Source organism: Trachurus trachurus (genome assembly GCF_905171665.1).
Source record: "Trachurus trachurus genome assembly, chromosome: 18".
NCBI classification, from domain to species: domain Eukaryota; kingdom Metazoa; phylum Chordata; class Actinopteri; order Carangiformes; family Carangidae; genus Trachurus; species Trachurus trachurus.
Genome location: NC_139909.1, coordinates 9,452,116 through 9,469,922, shown reverse-complemented (window position 1 = coordinate 9,469,922; position 17,807 = coordinate 9,452,116). Strand labels below are relative to the sequence as shown.

General features: G+C 43.4%; 1 protein-coding gene across 1 annotated transcript in view; it reads right to left on the bottom strand.

The window, feature by feature from the left end:
* Window positions 1–5,661: 5,661 nt before the first annotated feature.
* col4a5 (collagen, type IV, alpha 5 (Alport syndrome)) overlaps window positions 5,662–17,807 on the bottom strand; it is a gene marked incomplete at both ends in the record, with an annotated part of 39,861 nt that continues 27,715 nt past the window's right edge. Inside the window, 23 exons of the mRNA XM_083993330.1 lie at window positions 5,662–5,743; window positions 6,122–6,294; window positions 6,392–6,506; window positions 6,599–6,776; window positions 7,078–7,290; window positions 7,403–7,501; window positions 8,064–8,192; window positions 8,285–8,356; window positions 8,448–8,520; window positions 8,647–8,780; window positions 12,103–12,288; window positions 12,390–12,440; window positions 12,937–13,116; window positions 13,253–13,379; window positions 13,465–13,604; window positions 13,723–13,812; window positions 13,901–13,999; window positions 14,112–14,258; window positions 14,486–14,575; window positions 14,907–15,074; window positions 16,400–16,513; window positions 16,611–16,761; window positions 17,638–17,735. Of these exons, the coding sequence (XP_083849456.1) occupies window positions 5,662–5,743; window positions 6,122–6,294; window positions 6,392–6,506; window positions 6,599–6,776; window positions 7,078–7,290; window positions 7,403–7,501; window positions 8,064–8,192; window positions 8,285–8,356; window positions 8,448–8,520; window positions 8,647–8,780; window positions 12,103–12,288; window positions 12,390–12,440; window positions 12,937–13,116; window positions 13,253–13,379; window positions 13,465–13,604; window positions 13,723–13,812; window positions 13,901–13,999; window positions 14,112–14,258; window positions 14,486–14,575; window positions 14,907–15,074; window positions 16,400–16,513; window positions 16,611–16,761; window positions 17,638–17,735 (2,909 nt within the window). The remainder of the gene's footprint in view (window positions 5,744–6,121; window positions 6,295–6,391; window positions 6,507–6,598; window positions 6,777–7,077; window positions 7,291–7,402; window positions 7,502–8,063; window positions 8,193–8,284; window positions 8,357–8,447; window positions 8,521–8,646; window positions 8,781–12,102; window positions 12,289–12,389; window positions 12,441–12,936; window positions 13,117–13,252; window positions 13,380–13,464; window positions 13,605–13,722; window positions 13,813–13,900; window positions 14,000–14,111; window positions 14,259–14,485; window positions 14,576–14,906; window positions 15,075–16,399; window positions 16,514–16,610; window positions 16,762–17,637; window positions 17,736–17,807) is intronic.

Below are 17,807 nucleotides of genomic sequence, written 5' to 3'. Positions count from 1 at the left end.
TTCTCTTACATAGTCTTTAATCCTGCCGATGAAACCCTGGATGGTTTTGCCCAGTGATCCCCTCTGCAGCTGACTGACAGACCTCCACAGTGATGCCTGAAGGTATGGTGATGTATACAAGTGTGAATGTGTGTGTGACGAGGGCCAGGCCGATGGTGGACCAAGCAGGAGGCATTTCAACACCAACATGTGACCCGCTAGAGTTTCATTACTGATGGACAATCCAGTGGGCCCATTGGGGATGTAGACTGGTGCTAGAGTTTCAAAACAACACCCACAGTGTGTGTGTGCTTGTGTGTATGTGTTTATGTGCACGATGTGGGCCAAAGCTGGGAATCCACTTGGCCAGTACAATGGGCAGATCTGATGTAGGAGGATTTTCAACCATTAGCTACGTCTCTTAGTATCTTCATCAGCTCACACACACACTCACAGATGGTTTACCTAATGAGAAAGGATGCGTCAGAGTTTCGCCGTAACCGCATCTCATTTCAATGTGACCCTCGCTGACGTTCAACAACAGCATCCGTCTTCCAGAAAAACCAAATTGATAGGAGTGGAGCTTCTGTTTCCTATTTAGGTAGCACTGACGTTGTCCTTGACATCATAGCAGATACTACACGTGTCTTATAGTTAAGTCATAGGTTCATATGAGGTTCTTGCTGATAATCCCACAATAAAAAAAAGATGGATGTAGTCTAGTTTTGGGGCAAGAAACATACTGTTTAATGTAATAAATCTCCTTCTGGTTGTTGTGTTGATTATTATTAACAGTGTTAGACCCAACCATTACCCAACCATCACCTTGCAACTACCTAATGCAGCTTAACTCTTAGCCATATAATTCAAACTTTACACCATTATAAAAAGAAAATTCAAATGCTAAATTTCACCAAAAGAGTTTTTTGTACCAGGCTGTAAACATGAAGATTCAAAGAAGAGCATATTTCCGTAGCAATTTACATGTCAGCCTACTAACGATGCTGCTTTTTCAGTGGAAGTTACTGTCACTTTAAGAGCGGCACAAGGTAAGACCGCGAAATTTCGGGCATTCAGAAAGACCACGAAAGGCAGCGAATCAAGCTAGGTCTGTATTTCTGTATGAAAATGGCACTAAATACCAAAAAAAAAAAAAAAAAAAAGCTCATCGGTGTCAGAAGATGATGAGTTGATGATGAAGCTCACCAAAGAAGATTGAGGACAGCAGAGCTGGGTGAGTGTGGAAGTAGACCACATTTAATCATGTTATTGTGTAAAATGCTGCATATTTAAATTAAGTTTTAGCTAATTCATTAAGTGGCTGTTTGGTGTGATTCTGTCTGATTTCAGAGGGGAGATATAGCCTACTACTGTGTTAACTTACAGTTGCTATGATTACAAGTATGTTTACAACATTTATTTTACAAATGTACATTTTTTGTGTGAATGAATGCACAGATTAACGTCTATTTTTGTTTCTGCTGACATCTCTATTGGATGTAGCATCTTTATTCTTGTTTATGTTCAATTCAAAGTGATCTGCACAGGTAAGTAATAACAATTAGTACAATACAATACAATGCAATACAACAAAGTCCAGCAGGCCTACAATCCTACAAATCAATTTACTCCTGTTTTTTGGGTCTAATGATAGAATGATATGTTATACGTATGTTATTGCCAATTTGTCCGTATTGTGTAGACGTACTTGTATTGTTCTACAGCCGGTTGTGGACCGCCAACATATAATGGGATTTCTCTAAGAAGGCCTTGGCTTGGAAAAGGTTGGGAATCTTAACCACTTAAGTGTTTAGTGTCCAAACTGAAGAGGATGCTTCACACCTTTCTCACTTACTACATCAGAATTCGGACACCTTGTAAATTCATTATGTGGATTTAGCCCAGATGGAGAGCTCAGACTGAAATTGGTTAATTGTCTGAGAGGATCTAGATAGAAAGGCCTCGTGAAGACAAAGATCCGGGGTCAAGAAGTCAGGATCCCTAAACGTCAAACTAGCCCGTTAAACCTCTGTTATAGGTATAAATATTCGACATTTGACATACGACATTCCGCTGATGCTCTTATCCTGAGTCACTTGTTGTAACTGAGCAGGGATTCTGCATATTGCTTAAGGACACATTGGCAGGACACCTCGGTCTTTGAGGCCAGGGGACATGTAATCCGGTTTTTGGTAATGGGATGGGCTCTCTAAGCACCGGGGGAAGGCTCCCAGCCGCCACCAGCTGTGTGATATAGCGCCTTGTGTTTTGTTCTGCGTCCCAAACTTACCTTTGTGCACAGAACGGAAGCTGGGGGCGTTGGGAGAGGGAGGAGGAAAGAGGAGGGGGGGCGGGGTGGGGAGGGTGGCACGCTCAAAACAAAAGATCTGCATGTCTTTCCAGGAACCAGCAGGCAGCAGTGGCTCTAAACAGCTTAGAGAGCGGAGACAACAGGCCAGGATACAAACACAGACCACCTCGCCGCCGAGCCGCTCGTCTCTACAGCTCAGCTTGTACGACTCAGGAAGTAGATTAGCCAAGAAAGCCTGTAGCCTCAAACGGCTTAGGACGCTCAGACAATAGCGGCAGCTATACGACATAGAGAAAAGGAAAAGAAGCTCAGTATTTTCTCTTCCTGGTTTTAAAATTTGCATCCGGATAAATAAGTATTATTTCTTTATAATACAGTGCTAGGGAGGGAGGTGCTCACCTGTCCACCAGGTGAGACAGACAGAAACATGCAACTACGTAATAATAAGTTGCATTTATTCATTATGGAATATGAATCAATATCTGTTATTTCAATGTGATGGTGTGATTTTCTCCATTTTATTGTCATTCTCCACTTTTTAAAGGCTTTGAAACAATATGTCATCAGTTGAACTTTTGCTGATTTAATATGATCAAATTAGGATTTCTTAATTTGAGGATTTAGTTGGTTTAATATAAAAAGCACAACAAAAAACATATTGTTTTCTGCAGTGATACTTTAATTATTAGTAATCTTGTGATATTTCCTGTAACGGTTGCTTATAGTATTATGTGAGTTGCAGATGAAACACAGTGTGAAAGTGAATGTGCACATTTAAAGTCACTCAAAATTACTCAAAATACCCAGAATGCCCTCCCATACTAACACTAAAATGGTTTTGCATGAGAAATGTATTAACCACCTGTGGAGACATTAAGAAAATGTTATTCTAGAAATTATACAGTAAATACTAAAGCAGGATTAGATCATTTAATGTGTTTATAAGAAGGAATTACAGTATGATTGAGTATGAAGCTGAGTTCTGTCGTCTGTCTGCACTGTGATGGTGCCACCTGCTGGTCACTGACTGCAACAGGTCCTAAAATTACAAATCTGACACAGACACAGCAGGAGTTGGTTCCACCCAAACACATTTGTAATTTATTAAATCACCAAAACCTACTCATTTAAAGCAGATACACATTAAAGGGCATTATCAGCCCCACGTGACCTGTGATGTCACTACTTGGCTCTTATTTTGGTAAACATGCATGCCCATTTGCAAACAATTGGTACACAATACAGCAAAAATATTAGCATCACTGTTCCACATTCTTATTTATAATGATTCAATGGTATAATCATAATTATTATAATTATATAAACTCATTATTTTTATTGTCAATATTGTTAGTGGCTGTATTTTTTATGTAATTGTTGCGCATTATTAAGCTCTCAGGGGCCACCGTAGTCGACATTTGAAATTTTGAGAGAAGTTTTGTCAAATGGGATAAAAACTTTTTCCATTTTACACTTTTCTCTTGGTTATAATTATTGATTGATTCTCAGGAGGCGACACTTTGGACATAGTATTTATTTCAGTCGTAAAAGTTTATAACAACTTCTGGATAACATGACATGAAAACAAAACAAAAAAAAGAAAAAAAACACAAAACAAATTTTAATCGCACCCCAAGTTTGACAAAATTAGAATTCATAAAAGCAGTTTTGAAAAAATAAAAATAACAATAAAATCACAGGAAAATATTTCTCCCCCCCTCAAAACGAAAAAAAAAAAAAAACAGCTCTTGTAGACTTACAGTACATCAGGAGTCTGCACACCTGATGTGTTACACCTGATTTCAAAGTTCAGACACCTGTGTGGAAACTTGAACCAGTTTCAGATGTGAATTCAAGCCAGTGAAAGTGAATATGAAGGTTTCGGGGGCCGATGTGGGGCCCCTCAGAACCTAAGGCCCTCTCTAGTATTTTACAGCAAAGCCCAGCACCTGGAAATGTTAAACATACACAAAACAAATGTTGTGGTTTTCTAATCAAGGAGCCAAGATTTAATCCAAATCCTTTTTTTTTCTCACAAATATCGGTAACATTCCCCCAATCATTAGACTACCTAAAAGCAAATCCCCTTTATTTCAGTTCAACATTTATTAATTCTACACATTGAATACAAAAGGTTTAAGCGATTCGCATCGTTAATATCATACAAGACTGTTATGTTCTAGGGAAAATGGCTCTGTCTGTGCTCAGTAGTTAGCTTTATTGTTGGGTGAAATGCATGACCTTTTTCGTGGTTGAAAACAGTGAACAATCTCCCCACAGCCAAATAAAGTTTATATACCTTTTAATCCTCTTTTTTCAAATATATATTTATTATATATAAAATACTGTTTCATTCATAAAAGCCTTACTTTGTACAATGTCTGAGTTGATGTGTGTCAGTGAGCGACTGAATGAGTTGAATGAATGTGTGTGTGTGTGTGTGTGTGTGTGTGTGTATGTGTGTGTGTGTGTCGTTGTGTGTGAATGCGTGAGTGTGTGGTAATTGTCTCAAACAGCTAGTACTGACTCAAGACCTAATACACTAAAAACAAAAGGTGTTTTACACAATATACACATTTTATTTCTTACAAAAAAAAAATAGAAAGAAGGTGTCGGCTGATGGTGTTAGCAGGCGGGCTATAGCAGGGTTAGTACCACCAAATGTAACTTAAAACGACAAGAAGAATGACAGGAAGAGAGAGAGAGAGAAAAGAGAGAGAGAGAGAGAATGAAGAGCTAGTAATAAAAGTAAAAAGGCAGTCAGTCTCACTAAGGAAAGCTCATCGTCAGTGCATCTCATCGTGGATGTTCCGAAGTCAAAGTGCTGATTTGGTAACCATCCATGCTCATCAATAAGGCCAAAAAAAAAAAAAGAGCACTTCTGTCTAGAAATGGATGTAGAGCATCGCTTTTTTTTGCACCAACGTCAAAATTTATTAAAAAAAAAAAAAAAAGGAGTAAGAAAAGGCTGATCCTTTTTGGGAAAGAAGGGGGAAAAAATGCACTTTAGTTGTCGCACATCCATCATGGCACCAGTTAGTGGATATTTTTCTGCTTTCATGTTGAGGTACTTCTTAGAAAAAACAAAGACTAAATGTAAAGATTTTTTTACGTCAGTTTTTTTTTTCTTGTTTTGTTTTTTGTTTTTTTAAGCTGTTCGCACAGTAGCACCATTATTTGAGTCGTAAGTTTTTTTCCGGAGGACAATGCACCATTGGAATTCCACCTCGTCGCTGCGGCAACCACCGCCCTCTCCCTCCCTCCCTTCCTCCCTACTACTTGTCCCCCGCCATCCAATCATGTCTTGTTAGTGATTGGGCGTCCCCCGTCTCCCCCCAGCAACGATTGGGTTTGCTTGCTGCCCTGTGATGTTACGTCCTCTTCATGCAAACAACGCAACGGCTGACGCGTGTCCGGAGGTTACCCGCCTTGAGAGTCTCGGACTGCGGCTTCCTGTGAGGGCGAAAGGTTAGAGGCGGTTAAGATGGATTAATACATATGGGAAAAAAACATGTGTGATTGTAATAGTTTGATTATAGAGCAAATCACTGAGCTTCTAAGCGTCTGTAAGTCCAAATTGACCATTGTAGGCCACCAGGGGGCAGCAGAGAACAAGCATTAGCATTAGCATTACCTTTTATGGTCATATAAAACAAACATTCTAGCGAACAATTGCTTATTTTCCAATCCAGCAACATTGAGAAGCTCATTTACTTGTCCAATACTCGTTGTCTTTTTACTCTCCTTTTTGGTCTCCACCACATGAGAAACATCTGGTTCAGATAACAACTCCTTGTCTTTCAGCCTTGTATCTGCCACATGTGTCCTTACCTGAACATCTCACTGGGTTCTACGGTGGCCAACCAGAAACTGTAGGAGTTGCCATAGTAGTTGCATGTCCCCCTGCCATGGCACTCAATGAAGGGAGCGCTGCGGAACTCCTCCAGACAGGAACCGGGGGAGGCCAAGGCCTGACCGGAGCCCTCTGCCCCTGCGCTGGTATGCTGGGGAGGAAAGAGACAACAGGGTATGTATTGGTCCGCATCGGCAGGAAGAATATGTGAGCAAATCAGATTAGGAGACGTGTGGGGTATGTCCTACCATCATGAAGGAGTATCCGATCCACAGAGCTTCCCAGTTCGATGGGCATGAAGGAATCTGGATCGTCTGACTGTGGACTGCGATCACCATGGCTGGGGCTTCACACACTGAACACCTGGACGATTACAGAAAGGTACAGTTAAATACCTCACATACAACTCTACAACTCTTGCTGTTTTACTTCGTCATCCTTCCACCCGTCCCTACCTGCTGATGAAAGGCTTGATGCTCTCTCCGGTGAGTGGGGCCATGGACATGGGCATGGGCTCGGGAGTGGACAGCCAGTAGGAGTAGTCGTTACGGGAGGCGAAGTTGCAGACATTGTTGATGTTGCAGAACATGAAGGGCATGGTGCTGAACCTGCGCAGACAGCTTCCGGCCGTGCCTGGATGGAGCGGACACAGGAAGAAGAAGATCGTCAGCGTCATGACAAAATTCGGTAGTGACAGAATGAGGCAAGGCAAGGCAAGGCAATTCTATTTGTATAGCCCGTTTTTACAAACAGTTTGTCTCAAAGGGCTTTACGTGGCATCATAACAACATCCTCTGCCCTTGGAGAAACCTCAGGGTGAGCAACAGAGGAGGGATCCCTCACCCAGGACGGACAGACGTGTAATAGATGTTGTTACAGACAAGAAAACAGTTTACAACAGAGAATGTGGCAGTAAAATAAAATCATTTTGTACCAAGATCCTGTCCGTGCGCCCTCTCGTTGCCCTGCACATACAGCAGGGAGTATCCGTCGTAGATCAGGCTTGTTCCATCAGGGCAGAATGGCACATCCTGGCCCTGACTGTGTCGGGTGATGAGGAAGCCGTGGGCTGCAGAGGCTGACCCTGGAAGACCAGGAGGACCCTGTGGACCATCTGAACCAGGGGGACCATTGTAGCCACGCTGACCTGAGACAACAAGAAAGGCATATTATTTGGCTACAGTTGGGGCTTAAGGATCAGAGAGGGGTTGTTCCCGATCTGCAAATTGCACCAGGAATGCTTGAGCTGCTTTGCATACCTGGCTGGCCAGCAGGTCCAGGGTCTCCCTTCCTGCCCGGTGGGCCGCTGAAGCCGGGAGGACCCTCGGTGCCAGGATCTCCGGGATTACCAGGTTGACCTGAGAGTAGAGGGAGAGGATACTCCATTGGTGAATGAACAAACTTGGCCTTGGAATTTCTAACAGATCCCATCATCAGATTCCCTTCAGGTCCCATCAAAGAGTAGCCGACCGGTAGACCTCGGCTGAAGGCTTTCTTTCAAACTGCCTCTGCACGCAATAGGGTAGCGCTACGACTAATCAGAGCAAAGAGCAGGATGACGTCGGTAGATTAAACTTTTCCCATATCCCGTCGACACCAAATACATCCTTCTTCATGAATGACTTCAGTGCAGTTTCTTGCTCAACTTTTAAAGAAAATGACAAGTTTAATTCTTTCAAAGTTGATGCCAACGCCAAAGCCATCTTGTCATGTTTTTCACCGTCGCAAGTATGTCGTCATCGCGTTAAGCCCGCCCAACGACTCTCTAAACAGATAGAGCGCTGTGATTGGTGAACACAAACGGTGTTCGAGACTCAAAAAGTTCCTATGGCTCGTTTCTAGACCCACCTACGGAGCAAATATATTTGCTGCCGCTAGGGTGCGTCTAGATTTCTAGGCTAAATCAAAGAGTCCACCCACCTGGGAGTCCCTCACGTCCAGGAGAACCACCTGGTCCCGGGGAACCACGCACGCCTGAAGGACCAGGAGGACCACGCTCTCCCTTCACAACAATTGGAGCCGGAGCTACACCAGGGTCACCAGGAGGGCCTAGAGGTCAAACGTTAAGGGGAGAACAATCAGTGGTAAATTTGTAGACCATTTAAGTTCAGTGGTACCTCGAAGACCAGTGTGTCACCCACCAGAAGGTCCAACATCTCCAGGATCTCCAGGAAGACCATTACCACCAGGAAGTCCTGGATCACCCTTAGATCCTGGCAAAAACATAACATGAACATGTGAGATTGATATGCATTTGCAGATGGTAGGACTAGAAAATACTTAGTTACAGCGTTGTGGACTAACCAGGGAATCCAGGAACGCCAGGAAGACCGACGTCTCCCTTTATACCAGAGCCACCAGGAATACCAGAGGAACCCTGGTAAGACAGAACGGACAGTTACATCTAAGCGGACAATCACATGACCCTGAAACAATAACAATTCCTATTCTTATAGTTTAGTTCATAGATGTGGGGTGGGGTTAAGGTTAGAAATGATCTTACTGGGAATCCTGGACCACCAAACTCTCCCTTCTGCCCGGGGAAGCCAGGCTGGCCAGGAGCGCCGGGAATACCCTTGTCGCCTTTAACACCGCCACTTCCTTGAGGTCCACGGGGACCCTGTGGGCCGGGTCCACCTTTGGATGCAGACGCCAAAGGATCAAAGGTCAGGTACAGTATAATAGAGCAATAACACAACAATACCGTACACGCCATTTTAGGTCGATTATGCTCTGCGCTGGGATCAGTTTGATGTCATTCATCAATTCAAAACAGTGGATTTTGTTTAGGAATTGTTCAATTTTACAACATGTTCCCATAAAATATGTTTAAAAATGTATACATTTTATTAAGAGGGGAGAAAGTCCTACATTTGCTGTCAATGATTGATTCATGTTCTCGCCTCATCTAAAATTTAACAAACTACTAAAATATTAACACTTTAAATAAATGGCAGAAGATGCACATATCAACAGATTCCACTATATTTGTTGTTATTGTTGTAATCATATGACAGCAGACACAGGATTATCTCCAATCAACACATTAACTCAAGCAGACAGCAGGACACTTTCATTCATGGAAAAATAAGCAACGCAAAATTGTAAATTTGTCATCAAAGGCTGAAAACGTCTTAAATCTCATTCTGCTGAGGAACACTGAGCCTGATTAATGCATTATACATGAGATTTCAGTTGTAATTCTTCAGTTGTAATTTCTCAGAAGCAAAGCTGAAGTTCCTTTTCCTTTATTATTCCAGTTTGCCAGTTAGCAAACCTGATGCGTATTTCCTTCCACACCGCTTTAACTAAATCAACAAAATATGTTCATCTAGAGCAGCTTTTGTCTCTGAGACGAAGGAGAAGGAGTAGGGAAAGACATAAAACACTGAAACTCTTCATGTACAGACGATCCTGTATATGTGTGTGTGTGTGGACAGGAAGTTACACGTCCAGCCTGTCCTGAGGGGGGTAAAGAGAGGGTCATAACGCAACTGGCAACAGGCAACCGGCGTAAGGTTTGAACATTCAACACAAGTCTTTCAATGAAAATATAAATACACCACAGCATGTATGAAAACCATCAAACCACTGGGGGTCTAACCTGGAGGACCTAGAGTTCCCAGAATTCCCAGATAAAGCCAAGGCGGGTTGACGGAGCAAAAAAAAGAAGAGGAGGTTTAGACAGAAGCAAGCATCAGTACTGAAACACTGCTACTTCAATTCATAAAACTTCCTTTTAACTTAATAGTGAGGAGCTGTTGTCATTGCAACCAACAAAATTTGATAATCTCATTATAATAAGTCACATAAGTATCACATAAATAGATAGCATAAACTACTAAATAAATTACAATAAATATAATTGCATATACTGTATGATAAAAATAATACAAATTTAACTTGAATTTAAACTTCTATTTATACTATGTGACCTACGGAGGTCAGTATATTTTAATTATGTACAAACTAAAATACTACATTTACATAATATTCAGCACAACTGTAATTACAGTATGTGACACATTCTAAAAAATGATTTAATCTTGCAGGTGAAGTTATTATGTGATGTGTTTTTGTGCGCAAAATCATTCAGACTGTTAGATCTGTACTTAAACGTATCTACGATGTGATTCAGATAACATGCGGATTGTGTGTGAGTTTTTCAAATCATGTGTGTTATTTCTTTCATTTAAAAAATAGAACATTTCTTTTGAAAAGGTGCTTACTTGTTAAAAGTGCATTAAACTACCATCAGTGTGCATGAAAAAAAGACAGAAGAGAGAGTTGTTAGAAAGAAATAAAAAAGAAAGAGGCCAGAAATGAGAAAAATGCAGTGATTTGGCAAAAAACAAAAATATTTAAAGTTTTCAGGTGAAATTTGTTCCCAGTGGATCAAAGAGTGAGATTAAAACTGCTGGAGAAAAAAAAAAAAAAACGTGCAGTAGGGAGTCTGGACGCCGTTAATCTGACCTGAGGGACCTGCCACGGCCGGATGCAAGAGTCATCACGCCAATAGGCGGAGCCACACCACAGTGGGTGGGGCCACGCCACAAGAAACAGGAGATTTAGATTTCATAACATCAACATTTATCACTGCGACTACCAGAATTACACTTGAGTGTTGCCCGACACAGTGCTGTTGTGTGGTCAGAGCTGGCATTTACTTTGAACAACATTATGGTAGAGACCAAAAACAGAGCTAAAAGAGTAAAACATTCACCAGCTGAACAGAACTTTAAGTGATGGATGATGTCGCTCCGTAACGTTCACATTTGTTTCTGCTGCCCTCTAGTGGCCTAAAACTTCTCACGCTGTAGTTTGGTCAAATAGTCAAAATTTGGATGTCAGTGTTGTCCACTGGTTCCAGCACTGTGTTAGGCTTGCTCTCAGTGTGTATGTTTAAGTGTGTCTTTGTGTTGGGACAAACAGTGTCCATGCAGATGACTGATTGGTGGGACAATACACACTCAGGACAGCAAAGCCAGATACAAACCCAGAAAACTTACAACTGCACTCCAAGGTCACTTCCATTACATTATTCTGAACTATATATTTCATTATGTGAATAAAATTTGAATCAAAAGTCAAAATGCAAGTATAAAGTGTAAAAATAAAAGATCTATTGGTCTTTTTAGTGAGAAAAGATGCAGTTGAGAGTTTTAGGAGTTTGTCTCAGGTTTGGTCATTTCACACCAACATTTCTTAAAGATGACCTCACGTGACCACAAACACTGGACACACACCAGTAACTATGACGAGCACGCACACACACATACACAGGACTTCAGGGCTGTGGAGAGATGAATTGATTACAGCTTCTCCCATTACAGGATCAGGAGAAAAGGGGCAAGGGGGTGAGGAGACATAAGGGTGGATGGATTTGTGGATTTTAAAACAAATTGATGAACAAAAAAACACATGCTGTTTTTGGCGTGTGTGGTCAAACCCCTGGTGACAAACAAGTGACGGGTGCATGAGGAGCACCCCGACATTTCCTGGTGTGAAGGGGGTTAAGGTGAAGGTGATGGTGGTGGAGTAACACGAACGTTTTATCATCGGTGCTCAGTGACTCAATGACCGGACAGGTGTGTTGGTGCTCGAACAGTGGTGGAGCTATACACCGGAGGAGGCAGCGATTGGTGCAACAGTGTCCCATGCAAATCAAATTGACATGGAGATTAAAGCATTCACGTTTAAAAGTGCTGTTTCTGCCATTTGCTGCCTGGTTTTCACTGGAGTCACTGCCTCTTCTTCAGTTAAATGTAACTTCAGAACGTTTGTTTTAGGCCTTTGACTAGATTTCATATCCTTCAGGCAGCCAGTGGGTTCAGCAGTGGCTGCAGCACCTTGTTGGTGGTTTAAAGACAAAACAAACCTGAAAACTAATTGATCGGAAAACCAGGCAGCAGTTCCTGGCAGTACACTTGGTGACAAATACAATATCCAAGTGCTTTACCTGCTCGTCCAGGTGGTCCAGGGGGACCATGGAGTCCTTTGGGTCCTTGCAGAGCCAGTCCCGGAGGCCCAGGAGGGCCGGGGTTTCCTCCAGCACCAGGGGAACCAGGGAAGCCAGCGTCTCCTTTAGTACCAGGGAAACCAGGACTGCCAGAGGGGCCGGGAAGACCTGGGTCTCCCTTAGAGCCTGAAGCGATAGTGACGGATTAAGAAGAGATTGTTATATGAGCGCAGACAACAATTGTAAAAATGCAAACATGCTGTGTATGTACATGTAAAAGGGCTCACCTGGCAAACCTGGAAGACCAGAAGCACCGGGGCCGCCATAACCAGGAGGACCTGCAGAGGAAACAAAGATAAGTTACCCCCAATTAAAAATATGCAGTAAAATTATAATATTTCTTCTAAAGGTGCGTTCACACCGGACCTTTTATTTTTGTCGCTGTCGCTCGTATTGCTCCGGAAAAAAAAACGCTCCGTTGCTCAGCTGCATTCGCTCGTCAATTTGGCACAGAGCCACAGACTCGCATTTTCGCTTTGATGACGTCATGCCCACTGCCATGTGTCTCTGTTTACACCAGCACCACCGGGATTACGGCAGCCAATCAGCGCTGAGCGACGAGCGACTGACGGCCGGAGAGTTGGGATTTCTCATCTCGAGTGACAGAGTGAAAAAACGCTCCGTTGCTCTGTCGCTGTCACTCGGAGCCCCAGCGTTTTTTCGCCTGGGCGATTAAACGCTCTTTGCATTGACTTAACATGTAAACTCGTCGCTCGTTCGAAAAACAAAAGGTCCGGTGTGAACGCAGCTTAAGCAACATGGAAAATGACTTACCTGGCTCTCCCTTGACTCCAGCTGGTCCTGGGATACCGTCACGTCCTGCCTGACCCTTCTCTCCTGGACCTCCGGGACCTCCAGGTCGGCCAGACTCTCCGGGCCTCCCGGGAGCTCCAGTGAGACCGGGACCGCCGGATGAACCGTCAAGACCTTTAGGGCCTGGGATACCAGGAGTACCTGGCAGCAGAGCACACAGAGACATTGGACACCAGTCACCAACATAAAATTGACCTTTTATGACTTCTGAGGGACACGGAAAGACATTGGTTTTTCATTTTTAAAATGGTGCAGGAACCGTGTTTCCCAAACCTACCTTGGAATCCTGGGTTGCCGGGGTCACCTTTGATACCTGGTCCACCTGGTAAGCCTGGGAGACCAGAAGATCCTGGAGTTCCTTTAAGTCCTGGGCTTCCTGGGAACCCTGGCTGGCCTGGTTCACCCTACAAAAACACACAAAAGAAATAAAGTGTGAACCCATTTCAAAGTTTTTCTGACCTACAACATTTCAGTGGTTGAGTTCTGCACCTTGAGTCCACCGGGTCCAGGTTGTCCAACTCCAGCAGAACCTGGTTCACCTTTAGCTCCGGGGAAACCAGGTGCTCCAGGCCCTCCTGGCCCTCCTGGCCGACCTGGCTGACCTGATAGACCCTTCTGCCCTGATGGTCCTGTGATGTGACCACAGTAGAAGAACAGTATTTATGCCACAGAAACCAGGTTTGTGTAAGTTTAATAGACATATTACATAGTTAATAGTTAATAGAAGTGTGAGGCATTCAAACACACCTGGGAATCCCATTTCTCCCATGCTGCCTTTGGCTCCTGGACCTCCAGGACCACCTGGACCACCTGGGATGCCAGAATCTCCCTTAGGACCTGCACACAATGTCAGCAGCACGTTAGAAAAGCTATTTGAATGATTATGTGTTTATCTGTGTATGTGTGTTGGAAGGTAAATCTATACCTGGTGGTCCAGGGAGTCCAGGGCGACCATCTGATCCCGACAAGCCAGGATCACCAGGGAGACCGGAAATACCTTTCTGACCCGGAAGACCCGGTACACCTGGAGAGCACAAAAATATATATCTTATCCAGGTACTTGTAATTGAATGATTTTGTACATTCACATTGTCCCTGTGGTTTTAAAGGGGCAGTGAGTGTGTTTTCAGATTTACCTGGAAGTCCTGAGTCTCCTTTGGCTCCCTTTTGTAACTGTGGTGGCTGCACGGATCCAGGGGCTCCCGGGACACCAGGATCACCCCGGTCTCCTTTAGCCCCAGAACCACCGGGTGAGCCATCTCTACCTGGGTACCCAGATTCACCTGGAGAGGAGAAAGCGTGCATCAGAGGACTACTCTCTATTTTGTGTCATCTTCACATTTTTGTACATTCTAGTACATTCTGAAAAGAAACACTCACAAATTATTTTAAGGGTTAGGGTTCAGATTGAAATATATGGCTAACTCAGCAAATAAAGTGGCTAAGTTATGAGTCAAACTCTACTGTGTAAGTTGCATGTGAGGTGTAATGCAAGGCGTTTATCTGATACCTTTAAGTCCCGGACCGCCAGGTCCTCCTGGGCCACCTGGTCCTCCAGAAGGTCCTGGAGGTCCCATTGGACCCATGTCTCCTTTGTGACCTGCAGAGAAAAGTTAACACAGTGATGATAATCAGTCGAGCGCTAAGTGTCTACTGGCCAAACGTTCACCTAAATATAGTAATTTGGTCATTCACCTTGGCAACTGGTCAATCAGTCAATTTGAGACAAAAAGAACTAACCAGTTGGTAGAAACTAGCTGGCACTAATGAGTTAGCAACTGTTGTGGAGCATTCGTGGCCAGTTTGTTTGTTCATCATTGTATCTGAAACACTTTCTTTCTCTCTGGACAGTGACATTTGAGCATCAGCAGCATCGCTATTGCCAAATTACATACCAGTCATATTTTCATGATGTTAGAGATTTATCTTACCTGGCCCTCCAGGCACGCCATCCCGTCCAGGGCCACCAGGAGGTCCTGGGGTTCCCACTGATCCTGGGGAACCTGGGAAGCCGGGACTTCCTCTGTCTCCTGGCAGACCTGGGATATCAAGACCTGGAGTGCCGGGATCTCCTTTCTCTCCATTTACTCCAGGGTATCCTAACATGGTGATGGAAACATTTCAGTCAGTTGTTTATTCCCTCACAGATCTGAAGACATGTGCCTGACACAAGATGCAGGGCATTATGAGTCTGAAACAGGCAAAGCTCAAACAACACACAACGAAAATACAAAAAGTAAGTGGAGTCTTAATCTAGCCTATGTGCGTCATCTTTTTCCATTAAATGGCCATCAATTTGCACCAGTATTGGGTGACAATACCTTTCTCTCCTTGGCATCAGAAGGTCGCAGGTAAGGGGCAGAGCGTTGGGTAAAGCCGAAGATGAGATCATGAGAACAGAGTATAATGCATTAAATGCATTAGAACGTTCTATGTGAAGCCGCTTTTTGAACACTGAATATGCAATGAAGCTCTTTATGGAAAAAACTTGGTGTCACAGGAGCAACCAATGCATGCTCAGTGTGTTCAAACATTTGTTAGATGGGTTAGTTTGCGTTTTGGGGAGGTTAGGTGGTGAGACAAAAAGTTGACGCAAAACCTTGTGAGGTTAGTTACGATCTGTGCACTCGCGAAGAGAGAGCCTTAGGTGATGTTAAAGGGTAAGCTGTGTTCATACAGATGATGTGCTATCTGGTGCGACTACGTTTCAAAGACTGTGATGCAGCCAAGAGAGAGCGTGAGCGTAGTTACACATCCTGTGGAGGCTCACATACAGAGGTGCGAGGGCTGGCACTTCAATAAAAGCCAAGACGTGGTGAAGATATAAGTTCCCAAGATCTAAGTACGGTCCCCATCCAGTAGTATGGTAACCACTGATATACAAATACTCAAGCTCATTCAGGCTGTACATTCACCTCGATCACCAACACATCAACACAAAGTGGTGACTGTGCTTGTAAACCAACCAAACAAACCCTTAGCTCAGGTGCTCAGGTGCTTAGAGGTGCTCATTTGGAAACTGTGCAATATATAGCTTGAACCCCTGTACCAAAATGGCATCAGACACCCTTACAAGCTACCAGTGGGTGGTCATGCACAATCCTGGTTGACTTTGAGAAGCCCAACAAACATATTTTTATAAAACTGTAAGCACAGAAACAAGTACAAATACAGTATAAAATTAAAAACGGTGCCAAAAATTTAGAAAACAAACTTCCTCTAAATCTCATGCCATTTCTAATCAACACAAAGAAAATAAACTTGATTACAATCACATTTAGATCTACTATTTCATAGACGACTATATATTCTCAAAGCTTTCTGCGACATAAAACAGACCTTAGTTGGACAGATGCCATTTTTTATTTTGAAAAAAAAAATGCTGTACAGGAAAATGAATCCTATCCAACCTTATACATCTTACCTGGTGGTCCCATTGGGCCTGGGGGTCCAACTGAGCCTGGGGCCCCCAATGAGCCAAGGGATGGGGATCCAGGTGGGCCACGAGCTCCAGGGATACCAGGTGAACCGGGCTCACCTGCATAGGGAGAAGATGATGTAACCGTCATCGTGGTGCACTGTCAGATGGCTTTGCTGTGTTTTCACATCGTATCAGTAACAGAACTATAGGATACCTTTGCCTCCCGGGGCACCATCAAATCCAGATCGTCCTGGTGAACCGGGGCCTCCAGGGAAACCAGAATCACCCTTTGGTCCAGGGAAACCTTTAGATCCAGGTACTCCTGGTAAACCAGGAGTGCCAGGAAGTCCAAAGCCAGGCTCTCCCTGTCACACAAACAGGACATGCAGAAAGTCAAATGGTTAATTCCTATTAGCCGAATTGGCAACATAGAGCAGGGTACACGTGGCAAAGGAAACTCAACTTCTTATCTACCTAACCCACTGGTGTTAATGTAGAACATTTTATCCATTCAAACACCACTGTAAGCATGATCCATGGGGAGGACGTAGAAATTGTTGAATCATATAAATATCTGGGTACTCTGTTTGACTCCCAGCTTAAATTTGACATCAACACTAATTCAGTGGTCAAAAGAGCTCAACAGAGGATTCATTTATTGCGGAGAATCAGTTCCTTCGGGGTCTCCAATTCTATTTTATGTACTGTGTACTCTTCATATATTGAGAGCCTCCTCACTTTCTCTTTCATCTGCTGGTTTAACAGTCTGGCAGTGAAGGACAGGAACTGTTTAAATAACATTGTGAAAGTCTGCTCAAAAATTACTGGCACCCAACTAACTGACTTGAACTCCCTTTGGGAAAGAGGGGTCTCACAAATGGCAGCAGTATCATTAATAATCATAATCATGTTCTGGCCTGTGAATTTATCTTGATGCCATCAGGTCGACGTTACATGCAGCCTCTCAGGAAGACCAGTCGTTATTCTAGGTCTCTTGTGCCTTCTGCCATTAGTTTGTTGAATGCTCAGCTGGCTTGAAGCTGTAGTTTTTAGTACTGTTGTTGACAATGTGTTTTTACGTATATTGCCCTACTTATGTATTTATTATATTTTTGTACTTTTATCTTACCTGATCTCAATTTTGCACTTTCCTCCTCAATTGTATGTATGCTTGTGTATGTGCTTGCCCTATGGGATAAATAAAGTAATCTCAACTCAACTCAACTCATTCATCTGCCTACCTTAGATCCAGGAATTCCAGACTGGCCGGGAAGTCCATCTACTCCTGGTCTGCCTGGTCCTCCAGGAGATCCTGGCTGACCGGGGATACCGGGGAATCCTGGAGGAGAAAAGAAGAAATGGTGCATGAAGCTGAGGTGATAAAACATGAGGCTAAGATGTATGAAGAGAT